Raw genomic sequence first — 22335 nt, forward strand, 5'->3', positions numbered from 1 at the left:
AAGGAGCTGGTGAATTTGTTTACTGCCATTCAACAAATTTTCCAAATCTGGAATTTCATCTCATCTAAAGTGCTGTCTGGTGTCTGACAACTTCCTTGTTCTGTTTCAGGAGATTCTTCCCCACATTTTCCCTGCACGCCCAAATGCACACAGATTGCAAAACAGTTCTGACAAAAAGAAAAAAAGCCTTACATCACATGTAGCTTTCTGCATTCTTCAAGTATGATCATACTTTTACATGATGGGAAGACCTGGGTTCTATGTCTCAAATTCATTTTGAGAAAAAAAATGTGGGTTTTCATTTCAGTATTTCATACAGCAGTCTGTGTTTTTCTGAAGTTCAGTCCAGACTTTTCGTTAATATCTGAGAATATGGCCAGGTGGCAGAGGTTTTTCTTTTTCCTGTTCTATTTTTTTCCCCCCAGTGCTTTAAAGAATTCAGGTGTTACACAGTAAAGCTCTGTCATCTGACTGTCTGGCCTGGTAGGTCTTTCAGCAGAGTATCTTTGTATTCCTCCTCCCCTCACCATCCCATGGATGTAAAAATCATCCAAATTTGTCTGGATTATAAAATTTTCAAAAGCACATTCTCTGTAGGCTTAGTGAGGCTTAGGTAGGAGGTTCTACCTCCACCCTGTGAATCCCTGATCCTTTTGGCTGTTCTGTTATGTACCAAATTGCCTGTACCACTCTCTCAGCCCTGCACACGCCTCCCTGCAAGTCTGGATGCTCCTGGTCACCCTTGTGCAGCAGTTCCCATCTGAGCCACAGAGGTGGAGCCAGTTTTACCCTACATTTTTGGTGGGGGGAGGGCTTGGGACAAAAAGGAAGTAAGGACTTGGGTAGCAGGGAAACGTTGGTAGTAGGAGATGAGGCAACTGTTGGGAATAGCTGAGGAGCAGAATGGTCTGGAAGCTTCCAAGAGAGCAGAGTTAAAGGCACACAAATGGGAGAGTGATGGAAATCATCTCTGTCATCTCTGTGCAGTTGTACAACTGTGAGGCAGCTCAAGCTCCTTGTTAAAGCTTCTCTTCTGTGGCTTGTGTAGAGCAGCAAGGGCACTCCTCAGGCTGTAACAATTCCTTCTGACTGGAGCCAGCTGGCCCTGCAGAGAGCTTCCTGCTCTGGCTCTTCCTGCCCCTCTCCTGGACAACGGGGGCCAGGAGGTTTCACTTGTGCAGATGCTGAACTCCTATAGCTGCTGACCAGGATTAATGTTTTCTACCTGACCTGAACTAGCCTTGGCTGCAGCCCGTTTTTTTTTTTTTTTTTCCTTCCCTTTTTTTCCCCTCTTTATTTTTTTCTTTTTAATGAGCTGTTTTTAGAGTCCTAAAATGGGCTTGAGTGACTTCAAGGCTGATGTTACATCATTCAAAAGGTTTTGCTGTTTTGGCAGTCATGAGATTAGTATAAACACTGTGCATGTATATTCAGCTGTTCTGCAGTACAGGCAGCGGAGTCACCTGAAGTTTTCTCATTGACAAAATATATTGTTACTTTTTAACATTTTCAAGGATATTACTAAAACTTGTTTTCGAGCTATTGTCGAAAAAAATGTCACTTGTGCATTCGGATCACGTATGCTTTGGGATTCAAACACTTCAGAATTACAAGGATATTTTTCCTAAATTTAAATCTTCACAGTGTTTCTTGGCATGTTCCCCACCTGCTCTCCTGTGACTGACAAAGAGAACTTTCCAAGGAAGTTCATATGAGAGTTATGAGTATGGAAGTATGGAGCTGCTTGAAAAAAAATATTTTAGTAAAAAAAAATCCAATTTACAGTAGAATCAAGAATCCTAAATCAGGTGTCCAAATCAAGGCATATTTCATTGCCTTTGAGAGGTAGTAGGGTTATGCTATGTATTTTAGTATTATACCATTTTCCAAGTACTTCTGGAGTCCTCTGACTTGGAAAATACTTTATTTCAACAGGATTAAAATGCAGCACTGGGAGAGATATTTCAAGGAGTTCTATGGTAAATGATAGACATTAGCAGTCAAGTAAGAGTCAGGAATGGAATAGAATAAGAATAGAATAGAATAAGAATGGAATGGAATGGAATGGAATGGAATGGAATGGAATGGAATGGAATAGAATAGAATAGAATAGAATAGAATAGAATAGAATAGAATAGAATAGAATAGAATATACTTTAAAGGCCTGTTATGGACAGGGACACCTTCCACTAGATCAGGTTGCTCAGAGTTCCACCCAACCTGACCTTGAACACTTCCAGAGTCTAAAACTGACTCAGTAAATTGTGACTTTTTACATGCTTCATTCTATTAATGCCTAAATAAGTGCTATTGCAACAGCTTTTTCTTACCTGCCTTGCAAAATTCTTGTGAAGCTTCGGGATGTAGTTTCAGAAAAACTGTAGATTCCAAATAACAGACTAAAACAAAACACTCATTTATATCAGTGCCTAACAGAAGCAATTAGGATTTGAGAATTTAGAAATTATTCTTTAAATTTTACAAGTCACTTGACAGCAGTGCACTGACTCTGCTGGAAAACTTTCCCTCTGGCTGTTTTTTTTGTTTTAATCTGAATACAGTACTTGGGAAGAAGTAATAATTTTCTTACATATGACACATCCACATTACTCTATGCCAACTTGATGCATCTCCATTTGTGATATCTCACAGGAAATGGATTCCTTTTCTTCAGCTGAGTGGTATCATTATGCAGAAGGTGTGAGATTAAATTCTTGAGGCAAGGTCTCATGTTTTTAAGGAGGCAAGCACATATTAATATTCAGTACCGGCTTGCCAGTTTCTTTTATCACTTAAAATTTATATTTTATTTTATTAAATATTGAAATCATATTTTTTAAAAATGTGTTTCAAAGTAATTTGAGGGAAAACCATATGGAGCTCTTAAACAGCTCTTATCTTAAAAAAATAACTTTAAATTATTTTCTGGGGTCTTGGGGTATCATGTGTACACTTAATACTGTGTTTATTCAAGCTTTCACGATATATTACTACCATTTGGAAGGTTTGTGTGTTTAGTTTAATTTATGCAGAGCTGCTTTTCACTCCTGCATTCAGCTCATAAATTCACTGATCTCTTGGACATGTATTGCTGTGTGAAAAGCCAGACTGTCTGCCTTTTTAAAACTTTCTCATTAGCTCCATGCTTACTGAATTTAGCTTGCATGCATTAAAACTTTGTAAAGAACGGGTCTCCATCATCTCTTTTGAATAATTTAAGTATAAATTTGTTTTGTCAAATTACAGCTGATTATCTCTTATTTCAATTACTTTTTCTTTTAGGTAAATTGAGAAGTACACGTTGTTTTCCACAGAGAGAGTCAATGTTCAGTGGTTTGAATTTCTGTTTAACTGCATTTTTATGTTTGTCACACACCATTCAGGACACGACCGTTGAAGGGACAACGTGCAGCACACCTTCTATTGTTCTTCCAGAGAATGCTCTTACACCAGATATAGAAATTGATAAAAATGTGGTTAACAGGTAATATAATACACTATCAATCCATCCATAAATTCCAGGGGCTGTGTTTCTAAAACAGTGCTCTGAAATGCATGTTGTATGAAAATATCACTGCTGTATCTCTGTGCTTTGGTCATATTGCCTTTGTATTTTGAGGTTGATGTTTGGGATGCAGGGTGGAGGAACAGGAATAGAATTAAAAGAATAGAGTTACATAAAATACAGAGCCTAACAACCCCACTCATGGAGTTGGACAACTTAAATATCTGTTTGAACACTGTAATACAATGGGTTTGGAAGCGGTTTTGGGCCCATTCACATAGATGGGACAAGAATACCACCATGAGGTTAAGCACATGTGAAAGTAAGTCATTGAATAGAATTAGTAATCCTATTTGAAGATGAAGACTCCAATTCAGTTTTGAGTTGAATTAGGGTTATTATATTTACTCTGATAAAACGTACTTCCTGACCTGGGCTTTTTAATTTTATTGACCTGCCACTAAACTTAATATGCAGGGGAAAAAAACATACCTGAAAATATATTTCATAAATCTATCATTTATCTGTGTTTTTAAAAGTGTGCTTCTCCAAACCTCAAGATTAGTTTGGAGTCAGAATTTATATGTAGCCCTTCAAAAGCAGAATTATTTGCAGGATCAGTATTAACATTTCTGCAGTTGTTTGAGACTTTTACCTGGTTTGCAGTTTAGAAAAGATCCTATAGGAGTGTCAATATGGGAGCCTAAGGTATTATTTTAGCCATAAAAATTTAGTTTAAGAAGCAGTACCAATTCAGCAAGACTTTTTTTTTCCTCCTATATACCATTCTTACAAGATTTTTAAGTCATGGTAATAATCTCAAGAAATGTAGGGTTTTTTTCCCCTGAGAAATCAGGTTCACAGTGGATGAGATTAATAGCAGATTTTAGAACTCCTTTGTCAGATCAATTTCTGCAATTTTCCTTCTTTCTGCAATCTCCTCCATTTTCCAATTGTTAGGAGATGAGAGGAACTGCAATAAATGCTTTTGGTCTTCATTTTTTAATCAAAGGGCTTTCTTTCTAATATTAATTTTTAATAGGCAATTAGGAGCCATTTTTGGTGCCATGCTCCATGATTTCTGTCTGTTCACTTTTCTCTCTAGGCCTCGGAGTCCTCATAGGAGACATTCTAACCGTGCCACCAGGAATTCAACAAGTTCACTGACTTCTGTTGGTAAGAAGTGATTCTTCATTTAATTAGGATGTATTCTCAAAAAAGCTGACATGCCATAAAAACCTGTACAGAGAGTCTGACTGTATTGCCCACAGTTTTTTTCTCTGTGCACACTGTGTGATGCATGCACAGGGAATACTGCTGGGATGTTGAATTGTGATCATGAGTTTGTAAGTGGACTGCATGCAGCCCAGGTTGGGGAAATTCACACATTGTTCCTTTCAGAAAGTTGTTAATTGGTGCATTAGCTTAATGTTTTCAGAAGGCTCAACATATACATGCTTTATTTCTTGTAGAACACAAAATACTGGGTTTGCAACACTTGAGCTTCTCTTCTGCTGGCACAGTGAAAGTGTCATGGGAGGTCTGTCTCTCAAACGGATCTGAGTTTAAACCAAACCAGATATTTCACTGAAAATGGACTGCTTTAGAATATTCAATCTATTAGTATGTTCTTTGACATCCTTGAAACTTAATTAAATTTAAGGAAATTAAAGCCAAAGGACTTCTCCCTCCACCGAAATAATCGGTCCAAAAACCAATAGTGAAACAACAACACACCCACAAACCAAAAACCCTTGAGTTTTTGCTGCTTGCTTACATCCTTAGCTTTTCTGAAAACTGATGGTTTTGTAATGGCTCTTGTCAAACTTTAAAATATTTTTCTCATATTACCTGATGACTTTCCTCCCCCTCATCCAGGCTGTTTTTTAGATGCTCATAAAAGCCATTTATACTGACTCACACAGAAAGGGCCTTTCTGACAACTGCCTGCCTTCTTTGCTTCATCTTAGGCTGGAGAATTGTGAAAATTGGTGCTCAAAGCGTTTTCAACCAATTTAAAGGCCACAGATTAATGAAGTGTTAAATTAATTGTTAAAACTCTTGCACACAAATCTTTGCTGGGTGAGTTTGTGGGTTCTTAGCCTTGAAAAACTGAATGTGAAAATTCCAGTAAAAAACTCTGTCTTACAACAGAAATGCCATTGGTTTTAGTTGAGATGGATCTAATGGCATTTTTATTTAGAAATGAGAAAAACAGCATTGGAGACACAGCTGGGAAAGCCAGTTTCACATATTCAGAGAACTTTTGATCCCAGTGAATTAATCTTAGTGGGTTACCTGTGGTTTTGAGGACTTGCTCTAAACTTGTGATTGTAACAACATTAGAAATGAGCAGGCATTCATTTTTTGTTACATGCAAGCTCAAAGCTAAATTTACAGGTCTAAATGTACAGGTTTGCTTTGAACTTGTTACTCTCACATGCCACGATATACAACGAGCTCTAATTCTGACATTTTCTACACAGACAATAGCGGTCACGTGATTGATCTGGTGAATGACCCACTACCAGATGTCAAAATATCAGAGGAGGACAAAAAGAAGAACCTTGAATTGTTAGAAGAAGCAAAGAAAGTGAGTGAGAGGTTCCTAACACGCAGAGGCAGAAAGTCAAGAAGCAGCCTCTCAGAGTCACCCACAGGTAGGGGCAGATCCTGAAAAACAGATTTTATATTCTCCTTCAAGCATCCTCTGTAATCCCTACATTGTTGCTGTTTACATACACTTGGTTGATTTGAAGGTCAGAATCCCTCTTGTCCTCCACAAGGTTCCACATAAAACAGAAATGAGCCATCCATGTACTGTCAGGGTAAAATGGTGCCAAGTTACACTGCAAACAGTGTAACAAGAAGGCATGAAGTATTTCTACTGCAAAGTGAAAAATTATCACAATTTGTCGTTTAAATGAAATTTTGGTGGCTAGATTCATCCTACTGATAAAACATTCCCTCCAGACACAATTACACTGCTTCTTATTCTGAACATAGCCATAAACTAAGGTAAATGGACCAGATCCTCCTTTAAAAAACAGCAGAATAAAATGTTTTGTTCTAGAATGTCAGTTGAAATAATTTTTCCTTTTATATGGAGTGTTTGAAAACTGGAACAAAATGCCATTTTACCATGAAAGAGGACTTTAATTTTGCTTTGAAATGCCACTTCAAACAAAGTTCTCGCTTAGAATTGGCCTGACACTCTCTAGAGGGAAAAAAATTCCCACAACTATACATCCTCTTTTTTTTTTTTTTTCCTAAATTCCTCATTAATCTTCTCTTGTGCTGTGTCTCCTGTGCTTACTGTATCAGAAAACTGAGGAGAACAAGGATTCCCTGTAGCAATAGATATAGAAGTTCCCTGTAGCAATAGAAATAAACAATTTATCCATTTTTGACAAGTATAAGACATGAAACATACTCTAAACTCCTAATTGCCAAGTACAACCTGGCAATTAAAACGACTTGTCAGGTTCTGGACAAACACATGAACTGATGACTATGATGTTGATATTTTAACCTCATCTGAATTCTAAAAATACAGAAGGTACAAGCCTAGAAAGTAAAATCACCTCTTCATTCTGTTTTTGTCTTCGCTCTGATGAAGCAGTTTCCCCTACTCTTAGTCCAAAAGTTTCATCCATAGCATCTTGGATTAACTCTCTCCCTTTTCCACTTCCATCAGGTAAAATGATCATGAATCATTAAGGGAGGAAAAGACCTCTAAGATCATCAAATCCAACCATTTGCAGGCTCACAGTTTAACTTATAAAAGTTCACCAAAAATGTATTTGTTTCGTATTTCTTGAGAAGAGTAGATTTAAGCATCTAGTCCTGAATTTGATAAGGCTCCTGAATGCATACAAAATATCTTTTTGCATGTAGATATTTTTTATAATATTTTTTATTCCTGTGGTGTTTCAAGTTCACATGTTCTATTTTTTTAAATTTTATCAATAATGGAGTTTTGAGAAGCTTTAATGCTGTTTCACTTGCTATGTGTTTGATTTTTTTTTTTTTTTTTTCCTTTTTAATAGTAGTTTTGACATTTGAATTTTGTCCTTCATGTGTTACGGAAAACTGGCACATATGTGTTTGTTAATGCTCTAGTAGTAAAAATTTTGAGTAAAATATTAGGATGTGCCCTAATTATGTGTGTATCTTTCAGGGTCTGATGCATGCACAACCACTAGTATTGAGTCAGTATCTCCAGAACAGGTAAGAGCTGAACAATCTGTGCAATAATCTGGAAATTACAGCACTCCATTATAACATGCTCCCCTTTTAGTCCCTGATAAAAACTGTGTGTTTGGAATACCATTTTATACACCAAAATTGGATTACTGGTGTTTTCTCTGTACAGCAAGGGATGAATATATATTTACTCTGAAGACAGAAATCCATGAGGTAACAAGAACTGAAAGTTCATAAAGGTCTGCTACATGTATAAAATAGAAAAAGATTCAGTATAACCCTAATCTATGAAAAAATGAATCCCTAAAGTTATTTCATATATAAATGCAACAAGCAATGTAAAAATTAAGTGATTCAAGGTTCAGCCATTAATATCTGTATCTAACATTTGTAGCATAGATGTGAAAGATAACCTTATAAGGCAGTGTTTTCATCTTTTTTTTTGCTAGAATAACAGAATTGTGAAAGAGGAGGACAGGCAAACTGCAGAGGTAAGTGTTTCACATTCAGAGCTGAACAAAGTCTGCCGGTTTATCTTAGTACACATATAACTTACTGATGGGACTAAAAATGCTGAAAGATTGTTCCCTGAGTGAAAAGAAGATTAGCCTACTCTAAGAAAGGATGAAGCAACTTCAAAAGAAGTAGAGGACAGTGGGCCTTGATCTTTCCATCCTATCATGCACCCTGCTCTAGCTCAATTAATATCAATATGCTAAATAATTTTCTAAGTAAAGTAAAAATATCTACTCAGCTATTGTGGTGTATGTCAGTGGTTTAGACTTTCCAGGACATTAAGATGCTGAGGAGCTTGGCTTTAGGAGGATTGCTGTCATGGACTCTGGAATGGGAGAGGTTAACTCAGAAGTTCAGAGAGGAGATTCCCAAATTGCTGTTCTTTAAGTGCCTTTTAAAAATTATTTCTTTTGTCAACAGCACATATTCAAAAGCAAATGTCACTGAAAAGGAAATGGCTTTTTACAATGAGAATCTGTCCTTGGGCAGGGGAAAAGAGGAATCTGGACTTGTTTCCCTGTTTCATGTGTGTCCCTCTACTTTCAGAATGCTGCAAAAGGATTAATTGATCGAAGGCAGAATGACCAAAGAAAGATTTCTCAGGGAAGGTTGGCTCCTCGTTCTGCTGGCTTTGAAAACTCCAAAGAGAAGCTCTCTGACCAAAAGGAAAACTTTGATCCACGTAAACATATGGATACTTTACCTAAATTCTCCCCTTCAGCTGCTGACGGTGGCAGAATGTCTCATAATACTTGCGTGAATGTTTGTGAAAATGAACTTGGAAAATCATTCCTCAAGAAAGGGAAAGAAAATGATGTTCCTTTAAGAACCCATCTACCAGGACCAGGAATAGGAAATATGGACTCAAAGCTCAAAATTCCTGTTCCAGAAATGAGGGACCATAAAGTTCCATGTAAACCAGAATTTAAACTGTGTGGACTGCGTCCTCCTCTATTACGAGCTGTGTCCTGGGATAGCTTGGAGCCTGGACAGAAAGAGAAAACCCCTTTAAAATTACCTTCTGAGGAAGATAAGAGCTTTGTTGGTAATAAATCCAGCAATCAGTTAAAAGCATTCAAAGACCTTCAAATCCAAGTTCAGCCGGTTCGAATGCAGAAGCTGACAAAGCTCAGAGAGGTAAGTCCCGTCATCAGCTGTATCCTGTTCTAAAATGTCACTTTCATACCCTACTAAACTTCCAACATGTTTAGCGTTATTTTTATCACTGCAAGAAGCGTAGTGATAAAATGGGAAACAGTTTCAGCATAATCAATACAGAACTGTATGGTGTTTTCCCTTTGCACCTTACTAAATTTAACCTGTAAGTAAATTCCATGGAATTACTCTATTTCTTGGTTCTCTTCAAATATGCATCAAGTGCACTGTGGTACTTCAGTGTGTACATACGCATGTGCTCTTGCATGTTTACATTTGCAAGATCTCAGAGGACAGGAAATGGGTTTGTAATGATTAATTGATTACTGAAACTTCTCAGAAAATGTCTCATAAAAATGGGCAACTCTGACAGCAAGGGCAGGTAGAGCATGCCCAGACTTGCAGCTCCTGATTAGAATGTGCTGCAAATTTGTCAGCTTCTAAATGAATAGACTTGGGCTGCAATAGCTATTAATTAATCTGTTGTTAAATATTTTTTCTAAATGATAAATAAAAGCTAAGAATTAAACTCTAAGGAAAAAAAGCAGAAATTTCATGGAATGATAAACCACAAAAAGAAAGCAATGAACATGTCTCTATTACTAATAATGACTTTTGAAAGAAAAGAAAGAAGCAGCAGGTACTTTCCAGCCTAATAAAGATATTTTGCTTGACCCCTACTAGTTATTATTTTGAGATGAATACAATGCTGACAGGTGAAGACCTCAAATTTTGCACCTTGGTTGATTCATTCCCATTGTACTGTTTAGGAACGACAGCTTCCTTATTCATCTTTTCCTATTGATATAACACAAATATTCTTAGTGTGCATGTACTGGAAGTTTTGACTATAGAAACCCTTGAGGCATATAATTCCAGGAGAAAAATCTTCCCTGTGAGGATGCTGAGGCCCTGGCACAGGTTGTCCAGAGAGGTTGTGGATGCCCCATCCCTGGCAGGGTCCAAGGCCAGGTTGGATGGGACTTGGAGCAACCTGGAATATTAGAAGGTGTCCCTGCCCATGGCAAGGGGTTTGTAACCAGATGATCTTTAAGGTCTTTTTCAATCCAAGCCATTCTATAACTCTTTAATTCTATCATTTTGAATGACCTAGAAGCTATTAAGCACAAATAAGAGAATCAAAAAATTATTGGAACATGATCTATAATTCCCGTTAGTCAAGATTTGAGCTCTGTCTCCAGTAGGAATTGTCTACTCAAAAGCAGGTGTTTGTGAATTTAAACATATGTGAGAATATGAAAGAAAATGAGGAGATGATAAAAGGAGAAATAAGACAACAAGATTTAATCCTTGAGAGTGCATTTTTTTTTCCCCTACCTTTAAGGAACAGAGCTAGAACACGGTAACAGTGAAACATCCCAAGCTTGGGTCTTAATAAAGTGGCAAAGTCCCATTTATAGGATTTTCTGAATTTTTTCTGTTTTCTGGGATACTTAGTTATTACTGTGACTATATCCGAAATTGCTTTTTTCATTGTCAATTACCAAAGCTCTCACTTACCAAAACTCTATATATCTACTTGAATAAGGGGCACATTTTGCAAATCTTTGTTTGCATGACCAGAAATTTCTCTAAACAATGCCTGCATGAAATTTGAAATATTTAATGTTCTAGAGTAAGTGTGAATTTATGAGTATCCATGTTATGTAGCTGTAATGTGATGCAAACATCTCTATTATATTTATTAACTAAAGTAAATGTTGTATGTAGTGCTTATGTGGCAGGGATATTTAAATTGATATTTGTAGTTCAGCTACTTAGAAATATTATTTTTTCTCTTCACAGGAGCATATTTTGATGAGAAATCAAAATTTAGTTGGACTTAAACTTCCTGAACTTAGTGAAGCAGCAGAACAGGAAAAAGGTGCAGTATCATAAAAACTGGAAGGAACGTTTGTTATATACTGATTTTTATAAGTGATTATTATGTGGGGGCGAGGAGAAAAAGTGAAACAGTCTTTTACTTCAATTGCAATAATAGTTGAAGCAGTCATGGAGAACAGTCATAAATGACGATGAAGAGAGACCAATACTGGAAAGTACCTCCATTTCTTGATGATTTGAACCAAGAAGATACTGTACGTATTGCTGTAACCAAGGGAAAAGATAGTTATAGGACTGAAGTTTCAGTAACTTTCTGTAGAAACATTTCAGCAGTGATGGATTAAATGGATGTAACTTCTGCAAGGTATTATGGTCATAAGGGTGAATTTGATCCCTGGGAGTATAAATAAGAGATGGGATGCTTTATTACTGCTTTATTATTTTAGTATATGCGTGGCAAGTATTGAAATGGCATTTTCAACTCTGGGCCACATTTCCATATCAATGTGAACGAGAAAAATGCCAGATAAGAGTCATAGATGTGTTTGAAGGATTGGAAAAATATACCTCACAATAAGTGGGATTTTTTAACCTCAATTTCTGTGATTTTTAAGGAAAAATAAATGAAAAGGTTTCCTTAAGGAAAAGGCTTAAAACTCTGCATAAATGAGGAAAAAGAAATCTGGTACCAAATGTTTTCTCGAATCTAACACAAGCAAAAAAGATTTGATGCCTGTAGCTGCATCTAAAAGGATTCAGAATAAAGAGCAAAAATATAAAAGATAAGAAAGATATAAAGATACAAACCTGAGGATAACTCAACATGTTGGAAGAGTTAAATAGCAGTAGTGCTTAGTTAAAATATTTAAACAAAAACTCTATATATTTGTTTGGAAAGAGTTAATTCAGAACTTGTTCAGTGTGACATTAACTGAAATGAGGATGGTTACTATAAAAGGAGTTGAAACTGATTGTCCAAGATTTAATCCAAAGACAATTCTGATTTTTTTTTTAATGCTGTTCCTTTTGCTAATTCATACATTTGCACTGGGACTAGCTCATCAGGCCTTAAAGTTCCTGTTACACTGAGAGATGGTTGAGATACATTTCATGTTATTTCTGGAAACTCATCTTCAATCTGAATGAATCGAGATTAAAAGAGATTTTTTGTCCTCTATATTTAGTGATTATATCTTTGGATGCTTAGATATGGTAATATATTTCCCAGAAATTATTTAGCAGGCTCTGTTTGAAAGTATAAAATAGTTGCTATTTTACCAGCCTGCTACGTAATTTCAGGAGGTTTGGAAGTCTTGAGGAAAACATTAGGAAAAGATAAGCATTATTTTATCCAGCTTTTCAACATGGATCTCACGAGGTTTTTATGGTCCAGTAAGTTATCTAAATGGTAGCCAGAACATTAAGAGTCAACTCTCTGTCCTCAGTGGGGAAAACAAGCAAGGGGTCAAATTCTTAGTTAATTTGTTAGGGAGACCCACTTCCTTACATTGTCACAGAAGCCACCTTTTCAACTGGAGTGGTAATTTTGCTTAAACAATAGGAAATAGCCAGATATTTCATTATTATGAAATGAAATGTATTATGTTTTGAATCCAATGTACTGTCTCCATCATGGTTTTTATCAATGACAAGTAACTGTCACCTTCTGAGTAAACACAACTCTACATCTACACAAGTTGAAATAAGTGGAATGCACTAAATCTGGAGACACTGTGGTGTCAGGCTGGATTTTATGGGGACACGTGACTGTTCTTAAGTAAATACTGGAATTTTTTAACATAAAGCAAATGCACAGAACTAAAATGTAGCTGGAAAGAATCTCCCATTCTGTTCCATGTTTCATGTTAACACTGTCCAGATTTACACGCTAATTACGTGGCAAGTCTAAGAATCCTTCTGTTAAACTTATGAACAGGAGAACTGTTCAAAGATTCCTTCCCAAGTCTGAGATTCAGACAGGAGAGTCCTTCATGAAATTCTGGCAAGACAGAAGGAGATAAGGCAACTAATATAGGTCAAATTAAATAAAATGAAAATACAGAAGCTAAGTGACATGAATAATAATAAAAAAAGCATTAGCTATGTCTTGGTCCTTATGAAATACCTTTATATCCTGTTTCAGTGATCATACAGTGCAAACAGGTACATGATGTAATTTATAACAATAAAGGGTGTACCAAATCTGTAGTATAGCACATTACACTACGCTTCATCTTGGCAGGTGCCATTTAAAACCTTAGAAAATGACAGTATTCTATTACAAAATCTCAGCTCAAATATTCCAGAAAAGAACGCGTGACTTTTCATGTAACATCATTTTTTAAAATTTCAAAATGTCTTTAGGCTCTTCACCTCTCCCTTCCCCCACTGAAGAGGAAGAGACGAAGAACAGCTCTGATGTCATGCCCAGCATTCCTGATGTACTGCTGCGAAAACTGAGAGTGCACAAATCGCTCCCAGGAAGGTAAAAGCTCATTGGAAATGGAAACACTTCACCCAGGGGAAGGCACACTGTTGGTCTCCAGTCCACTTCCCTTAAAGAGTTCTGTTCATAGGGAGATAAATCGTTGCATCTTAAAATGTGCAACGCAGATTTTCTGAAAAATTTTGGGGAATGCGTCAGCTTGTGGTAACTGGGCAACTTTTAAAATTAGTTTGTGAGTTCTACATAAAAATTCCTAAACCTTAATTGCATGCAAGTAGATTTTTATACAGATTGTCTCACTCCTGGTTTCCAGGATTGCTGCTGCAGATATGAACTCACATTGAAAATATTATTTCTCCCATGAAAATGATCAGGCTAGATGATGCTTTCCAATGGTAGAATTTGGGCATGTAAGAGTTTTGCAATTTTTCTGCCGGTGACAATTTTTCAGGGAAATGGAGTTTATTTTGCAAATGTAGTTGAAGGACTCGCTTGTGAATTCACTGATTTGGACTTTCCGAGACATTAAAACAATTCCAGACTTGCTCAGCCAAAATAATTCTTCCATTCTCCCATGTGGTTATGTACCAAAATCACCAGAGCCTCCAGTTATCTGAACTGTCAATAAGGATTCTCTGTGCAGGTGAAATAAATATTTAACATTTATGGTGAAGGAATTGTTATATAGATTATTTGAGATAAATGAATGCATGAGGTGAAGAACTTTGGAGAGGCCATTGCTTGATTGTAATCAATACTGAAAAGTAGTGGAAAACTCTTGAAACTCAAACATGTATTTTGGTGTTCTTTTCAATTAAGTATTAGAATAACTTTTATTTTTAGAGAAAAAAACTCATTAAAATGTGAATTTTTTACTTTTATTCCTAGCTCCCCACCACTCACTGAAAAAGAAGTTGAGGTAAGTATTTTAGACATATGTTCGAATTTTAAGTGGTTACTTTAAGTCTAAGGATGGTTATTAAAATGAAACAATAGCATAATTTTTCCCCAAAATATATTTCTCATTAAAAAAAACCCCATATTGAACTCCATCAAAATAACAATTTTGTGAAATATGAGCAATAGAAATTGTGAAATGACAGAGTAGGAATAAGCAAAACATTTGTTTGTGTTTTTCATAATAAAATATTAATTCATTTTGGAAATAATTTTAGTATTCTAAAGTAGTAAAAAAAAAAGAGAGTAAATAAGACCGGAACCTAAGCAATTTAAATTACATTTTTATTGGCCAGTATGAACTTTGGGGCATTTTTTTTTTAATAATATCCTGCTGTTAGTTTACATAATTTTTACTTTCTCAGTTCAAGCCAATAATTTAGTTTGCAGGTTGCTCTTTAGCTTGTAGTCTTTGTTTCTTGTATTTTTTTTAATCACATACCAGTCAAGAAAAAGATCTTTATTTACAACACTGCAATCTACTAGATCTGTTATTGCCTTGTGCTTTGCAAAGTACTAATCCTAAGAAATAAGGAGTCTGGTCAAGAAAGGAAAAAAACCTTTAAAAGAAGGGTGCAAGAGAATAAAAATGTTAGCGCTTCATCTTTTGCTGGCTTCAGGGGTAGGTGTTTATCCCTTAGGTGAAACAATGCTCATGGTGAGCTCATCCCTGGACTTCCTCTGCACAGATTATCTGTTTAAAAACCTTGGGGACCCTTGGAGGAAGTCCAGCTAGAAAACAGATCCATTGTGATTCTGGTGCTTCTGGTAGGCTGCTTCCTTCGTTATGTCTCTGCCCTACAGAGCTCCCAGAAAAACATCCAGGAAAGGAGGCAGCAACGCATTTATTTTTTCCTATTTCAGCTGAAGTAAATAGAGTTGATTTTTTTCAAAGAAAACAAATTTAAAAATACTTTGAATTTTCTGTTTCACTACTTATTTAAGCAGCAAATTTTGTGTAAACACATACCTTATCCATAAGTTGTTATTGAAAGTTATATTACTGTGGGACTTATTGGAAAATGCCTTTTTTAATCCAAACAGAATGTATTTGTACAACTCTCCTTGGCCTTTAGAAATGATAGTTATACATTGGAATCTAGAATTCAGCAGGCAGAGAGAGAGAGAAATCTTACTGAAGAGAATGCTGAGAAGGAACTGGAAAACTTTAAAACAGCCATTACGGTAAGAAAACAGTGTGAATTCTTTTCCTGAACTATAGTGTACATTGTAAATGTGTTTGACTTGTAAATTCAACCCCAAAACTTCATTTTCTGTTGCTCAAACTCTTGCTGTGAGCTGCCTACCATTCTGAGAGAGGGCATGTTCTGCCAAAGTGGGCCTGCATTGCTGGAAATGCCACGGGGATGCTTCCTGGGTCTAGCAGATTTCAGGAATAAATACTAGGAATTTGCAGTTCAGTTGTTGAAATAAGCCTGTGACATAGCTGAAAGCATTCAGAACTACAGTTTGAGCTGATCCATGCTCTCCTGAGCAAGACCTTCTTTAGCAGTAAATTTGAGGTGTCCAGATATGAGAGATACCAACACGATTTGAAACCTGGGTCCTGAGATCTGTAACTTGAAAGGCCTCTTAACTGCAGATACTAGAAGGCATGATATGTGAAAGGAAACAGCAAGGAATAGTTATGGAATAGACAAATCTCAGGATCAGGTTTTGGGCCTGAGGACACTTTGATTCCAGCTGTCCCTGGTGTTCCTTTATAGCAGCAGTTTTGATCCTTCCTGCTAGCTTTCTCTGGGGTTTCTAACTGGAATGACAAAAAATTGCTGAGATGTGTCAGCTTAAGTGTCTTTGTGCATAAAGGGAGGGATGATTAGACTGATAAATAAAATAGCCTTCGACCCAGCATTCATTATTGCAAGGAGGTGCAGCCATTCTTATGAGAATAGTGAGGAGAACGTATGATTCTCCCATTTACTTTATCACAAGAACATCATCAGGCGAGAAAATACGCAATCAAAGAAAGATTGTGAACTTCACATCTTTTAATCTGGAATTACAGATCTCCATTTTCAAATTAATTGCTTCTGGTAAACAAAAATGTTGAGAATGTTTTGCTGCTCCTCCCTCCGTTCCCTGTGTGAAGAGCAAGCAGAAACAGCCTATTTAAATCTCAGGGTTTTCAGACTGAAATAAGTCTGTTAGATTTGCCAGGTGTTTCTGTCAAGAATCCCTAATTAGGCATCAAGGTTCATGTTGCCAACATGGGACACACGTGATTAGGATTTTCTTCCTTTAAGCAGTTCCCATGCTACAGTCTGGCTTTTACAAGCTTTTTCACATGATCTATAACAAAGTGGAAAGTGCCTTCCCTATGAAAGGTTTTGTTCTGGACAATGGAATAAACTAACAAGCAATTAAAAGCAGTGATAGCTTCTGTAAAATCTCAATCATACTAGACCTAGCCTTGTTCCAATCCCATTGAGAGGTTATGTTCATTTCTGTAGGACAGGCACATGTTTTATGGCTCAGTGACAATTTTACCAGCCTTCCTGATTTTTTAAATCAGTTTCATGATAACTGACGTGTTATTCAAAAACCTAATTTCAAGAGAAAACTATCTACCCGAATTTCAGATTTTTTTGAGACAATAAAGAGGGTACAGTTGTCAAGAAAAAAAGGAAAATCTGAAATGCTGTGCATGATTTTTTCACACAGATTGCCTTATGCCTTTTTGGTTCTCACAGTCAAATTTTGTTCGCACTTTAATATCAAAGTAGCATGGCAATTCTTGAGACTATATCATCTTATTTTCCAAATAAGTGAAGTATCATGGGAACTGAAAGAACACTCATGGCCTTAATACATTGTGCCCAGAAAATTAAAACGTCCTTTGTCCCTCAGCAATCATTTTTAAGGGCTAGCTGAAATGAACGTAACTGAAAACCTGCTGATAAAGCTGCTGTGTTTTTGCTTCAGTCTTCAGCTCACCTGTGGCACCACTATGAGCACAGGGAAGCCTACCAGAAGCTCCTGGAGGACATCGCGGTGCTGCGGCGTTTGGCTGCCAGGCTCTCGAGCCGCGCCGAGATGGTCGGAGCCGTTCGGCAGGTGAGGGCATCCTGGTGTTTAACTGGATCCTGGATCCTGGAGCTTCACTCCTTTCCAGCCTAGAGGGTTATGTTCGCCCTCTGAGTTTTGTTTGCCATTTTGACAGACTGTCATGAGCTAACAATAAAAAAATCGATAGCTTCTCTATTTTGTAAAGTAGCATGTCTAATGCTACCTACATCTAACATTAACTCACTTAAAGCCGCAGATGTGTCATTGCTTTGTGTCTTCCCTGTCTGCTTGGATTTTTGCACAGGGCCCTGCAAAAATCCTTGACAGCTGTGTTTATTGCTTAAACACAAAAAGGGGGAAGTATGGAGGGGCTTGACAGCTGGTCTGCAAGCAAAACAATGTTAGTAGAAGAAACAACAATTGATGTTTTTCGAGAGTATCCACAGCAAGGAAGAAGACAAGACCATCAGCATGGAAGCTGATTTAAAAAGATACATCTCGAATTTTTGTAGTTAGACTACGTGCATAAGTAAACGTGTATACGTACCTTATTAACTTTTCTCAAAACTTTTGCTAAATGTATTGACACTAATTGCTTTCCACCAATGAATGTAATAAGTTTTTGTGATGTAGTTAATGACTTAGGATCATGCTTTGTTAAGAGTATATAAGCTGGAGAACATGCAGAATAAAAAAGATAAAAGATAATATTGGATCCTGATCACGTGTGTCTACGTGTATGTCACGTCCAGCCTAACAGTGACGTCTGTTGTAGTGTCAGGTAATGCACCACTGCAGCCTGGGAATAGAATTCCAAAGGAAGGAGATTGCCCATTAAGCTACTTAACATCTGTACAACAGGAGCATGTATTTTATCCAGAACTACAGCTGCATCACGAGAATCTAATCTCAAATCAGTGCAGCACAAATAAAACTTTTCTGGGTGAAAAACTCATCTAATTCAGTCACTTACAAAGAGAACAGAGTGAGTATACGTAAGAACATATCAATACCATCCCAGATTCAAGAATGTTCCCTCTGCCCTCTAAACCAGATTGGTGCCAGTGACTAAGGCCTTTGAGGGTTTGAAAACAGATGTGGTATACCTCAAAAGTAATCAGATCGGCACACAGGCAGGGTGTATGAATATATGACAAAATAAATCATTACATTCTGTGAACTGGCATTTTCTTCTAACCATCTTGGGGAATTTTCAGTCATGGAGGCACCAATATTTCCCTAAGAACAGCAACTCCAGATTAGGCCTGGCATGGAGCATACATATAAAGGCAAATGATTTGTTGGAGATGTGTAGAAGTTACCAGGATATTTCCTTCTTTTCTTCCTTAGGAGAAGCGTATGTCAAAGGCAACAGAAGTAATGATGCAGTATGTGGAAAATCTGAAAAGGACATATGAAAAGGATCATGCTGAACTAATGGAGTTCAAGAAACTTGCCAATCAGAATTCTAGCAGAAGCTATGGTTCATCTGGTAAAGCAAAATAAAAATTTAAGGGTTTGTCTTGCCTCTAATTCAGAGAGATGTTGGTACTATTAATGATTGAAAGTAAAGTATTGTGAAACCTGTTCATGAAGTTCTGATCTACAGGAGTAAATTTTGAAAAGTTACAAAAATAAGTTAAAATGTTTCATATGAGCCATACTTATTGCTGCTATAGTACAATAATTTGAAATCATTATCCTCACCAAATTCTGATGAGATCCAATTATATTTTCTCGCGGCCTCTTGCAAGTCCATGTACCCTGAACAATTTTAATGCAACTACCTTATAGGTCCAGATGATAACAAAATTTCATTATTAAAAACACTTTTTTCTTTTTGCAGCATTTTCTTTCCTCTGCTGGAAACTCCAATATGCGGATTTTCCTTTGCAATAACTTGTACGTGGAGGCCAATAGTGGGGTTTTTGCCTGATTCAGTGACAATAGTAATGATTTGGTTATTTCCAATTATTTCAAATTTCTTGTGCAGGTGTAGTTGAGAAGACAGCTGTATGACAATAAATACATGGTCACTTACAGACCCTGTGTAAATATACGGTATCTGAGTTTGAAATATAAGCAAGGGCTCTATTAATATTATTTAGAGGTACTCATATAGTCTAAGACTGTTCTTTATCTTTGTTTCTGTGCAGAAGATGGGGTTCCTCGTTCATCTAGATCCATGTCTCTCACTGTTGGAAAGGTATTTCTGCAATATAAAGAAAACAATCATTTTATGTAGTGAAATTTCTTTGTCTACATGCACTCAGTTCTTTAGGCTGTGCTCAAAGCAGTGCTGGTAAATTCTCACTATTGCTCATGCAATTTAGTGCACATGGTCTGCAATTTTGGATACAGGATTTAGTATGACTTTGTGCAATAATGGTAGTGCCTGATGTGAAATTCCAGTGTTTTATTTCTGCAAAACGTCCAAGTGCTGGAGATCAAGTCTATCACAAAACAACCAGTGATTTGGGAGGCATGAGTTCCAGTATGATCATTATGAAATTTGGTGATCAGGTGCATTATACTCAGTCTACTGTTTATTTTTATTTGATTGGGTTGTAGTCCTTTAGGTTTAGTTTATTCCTGCCACCTCTGAGTGTGGGATATATAGAATTACAGCACAGAGCATGCTGAGGGCAAGATGGGATTTCAGAACAAGAACCCCATGGCCTGAAGCAGAGGTCTCAAAAAAAGACTAAATTTAATAGGCACAAGTCCAAATAATAAAGAGGAGGAGAAAAAGAACCCAAACACTAGAATGGACTGCCTACCATGGCTGCACACTTCCCAGTGTAGTTTTTCAGGAGCACATTAAATAAAACTGTCATTAATGAAGAGGTATGGCTGGTTTTGTCTAGAACCAGAATCATGGAGTGACTCCTAAGTATTCCCTAAACCTGTGTTTAACTCCTTTCCTGTAAAGTTGTCAAGAGCAGAATCTTAGAAGTGTTTGGGTATGCACTGAAACAAAGCTGTTAGATGCTACAAGTGTTTTGATGCTTTTACTCAGTTAGAAGCATAGAAATTTTACATGGATTTTATAGGATGAAGCATTTGGCTACTTACCAAATGACAGCAAAAATTTACATAATCTGTACTTGAGCTAGAATATATTGTTACAGTTAGCATGTGTTTGTCATAAGAAAGAATTTTTATGATCTTTGGGAAATAAAAGCAGCATTGCATGATGTTATTTAACAATTCAAGGGTGGGGGAGAAGGGGCTTCTCTTTTGTGGAAGGAATGTAAATTATAATTAATAGGTTTACATGTAATTAATATATCATAGTGGGTACAGTATATCGTAATAGGTACATAACAAGAAAAGAGTTTAATGTGTGACTTCATTATTTCCAGTCATTGTGACACTGGCCCTTTCCCCAGTGTCATTAGGCATCTGCTTTAATCAAAGGTAAAGGCCTATGATAAGAGCTGACAACACAAACTCAGAACACTTCTGTTGTGTCATTTACACTGCTGGGCTTTCAGTAGGGAGGGAAAAAAGCAGCATCTCTGTGCCACACCTCATCTCACATTAAGCACTTGCCATACCAGGCAGTACAAGATGAATTTCTGGGAAAAACCTTTTATTTTACTTTTGCTTCCAACTCTCCTTTTCCAAAAGGGACACTGACCTACATCTTTGCCAAACAAATCAACCCACAGAATCGTTCTTCATTCTGTCTTGTTGTGTGGTAGAAAAAGTAATCGTTGTTTCTCCCAGAATATGCCCCGGAGGAGAGTCAGTGTTGCGGTTGTTCCTAAATTTAACTCCTTGAACATTCCTGGTCAGTCACCAACAGCTTCACCTATACCTGCAATGCCATCCCTGGTAAGTAAAACTCACATTTTAAAGTTACCAGTTTTTGGCTAGGGGCAAGCCATAGTTACTGTAAAATGGAAGCTTTTTTCATTGGTTTAACTTGTTTTATCTCCTTCCTGCTGAAGGGGATGGACAGAGGTAATTCCTATTGTGTGAGGGGATAACACAATCTACCCCCATGAATGATCCCTTTGGGAAGGGCTGAGCAGGGCAGGCTGCTGATTCACAGGCATTGGACTTGAGTGAGGCAATTTGCCTTTTAATCTGAAGTAACATACAGGAAGGGAATAGTGAAAATAATTGTCCACTGTAGGAGAGAAATTTCAACCAGAAACCACAGAACACAGCTGGAACTGCTGTTCTTCATTGCCAAAAGTCCACTGGACAGAAATAAATGTAATCAATGTACAGAAATGTACATGGTAGCAATTTAGAGGTTCTGTGATGACCTGGGATCAGTGGAGCCATCAGCCTCTGTATTGAATTTTTGTTTGTAAAACTTCCATAAATTTAATGAAACTCTAATCTGAACATAATAAATCCATACAAATGCTTTGGAGAAAAACTGCAAGACATATTCACTGTTCAGAGATGAGCTAAGATGGGACGTAAAATTATGATGTTTTCTGTTAAAAATAGAGGCTTATTTAAATGAGGGTTTTGCTGAGAAGCTAAATCTATTTGGCTATTTTACGTGTAAGAAAAGCATCTCTTTGTGCTATTTATTTATTATGTACTCTGAGTCAATTGTTTCAGGAGCCAGGTGTGTTTATTTGCCATGGTTTGTTACGAATTACTGTTGTTTAAAATTTCCCATTGAAAACTTAGCTAATAAATTCATGTTCTT

The 22335-nt window shown here is 36.8% G+C and overlaps 1 protein-coding gene across 11 annotated transcripts in view; it reads left to right on the forward strand.

Moving 5' to 3' along the window:
• The window catches only part of IRAG1 (inositol 1,4,5-triphosphate receptor associated 1), a 94930-nt gene that overhangs the window by 67030 nt on the left and 5565 nt on the right, over positions 1-22335 (forward strand). For all 11 annotated transcript variants that reach the window (XM_058420974.1, XM_058420973.1, XM_040066321.1 and 8 more), the window contains 14 exons: positions 3384-3484; positions 4611-4681; positions 5992-6165; positions 7686-7735; positions 8161-8202; positions 8774-9364; positions 11189-11267; positions 13592-13712; positions 14562-14592; positions 15675-15815; positions 17574-17705; positions 19008-19149; positions 19814-19863; positions 21390-21497. In XM_058420974.1, coding sequence (XP_058276957.1) covers positions 3384-3484; positions 4611-4681; positions 5992-6165; positions 7686-7735; positions 8161-8202; positions 8774-9364; positions 11189-11267; positions 13592-13712; positions 14562-14592; positions 15675-15815; positions 17574-17705; positions 19008-19149; positions 19814-19863; positions 21390-21497 — 1833 coding nt within the window. The remainder of the gene's footprint in view (positions 1-3383; positions 3485-4610; positions 4682-5991; positions 6166-7685; positions 7736-8160; positions 8203-8773; positions 9365-11188; positions 11268-13591; positions 13713-14561; positions 14593-15674; positions 15816-17573; positions 17706-19007; positions 19150-19813; positions 19864-21389; positions 21498-22335) is intronic.

The sequence above is a fragment of the Hirundo rustica genome, chromosome 6, assembly GCF_015227805.2.
Source record: "Hirundo rustica isolate bHirRus1 chromosome 6, bHirRus1.pri.v3, whole genome shotgun sequence".
NCBI classification, from domain to species: Eukaryota; Metazoa; Chordata; class Aves; order Passeriformes; family Hirundinidae; genus Hirundo; species Hirundo rustica.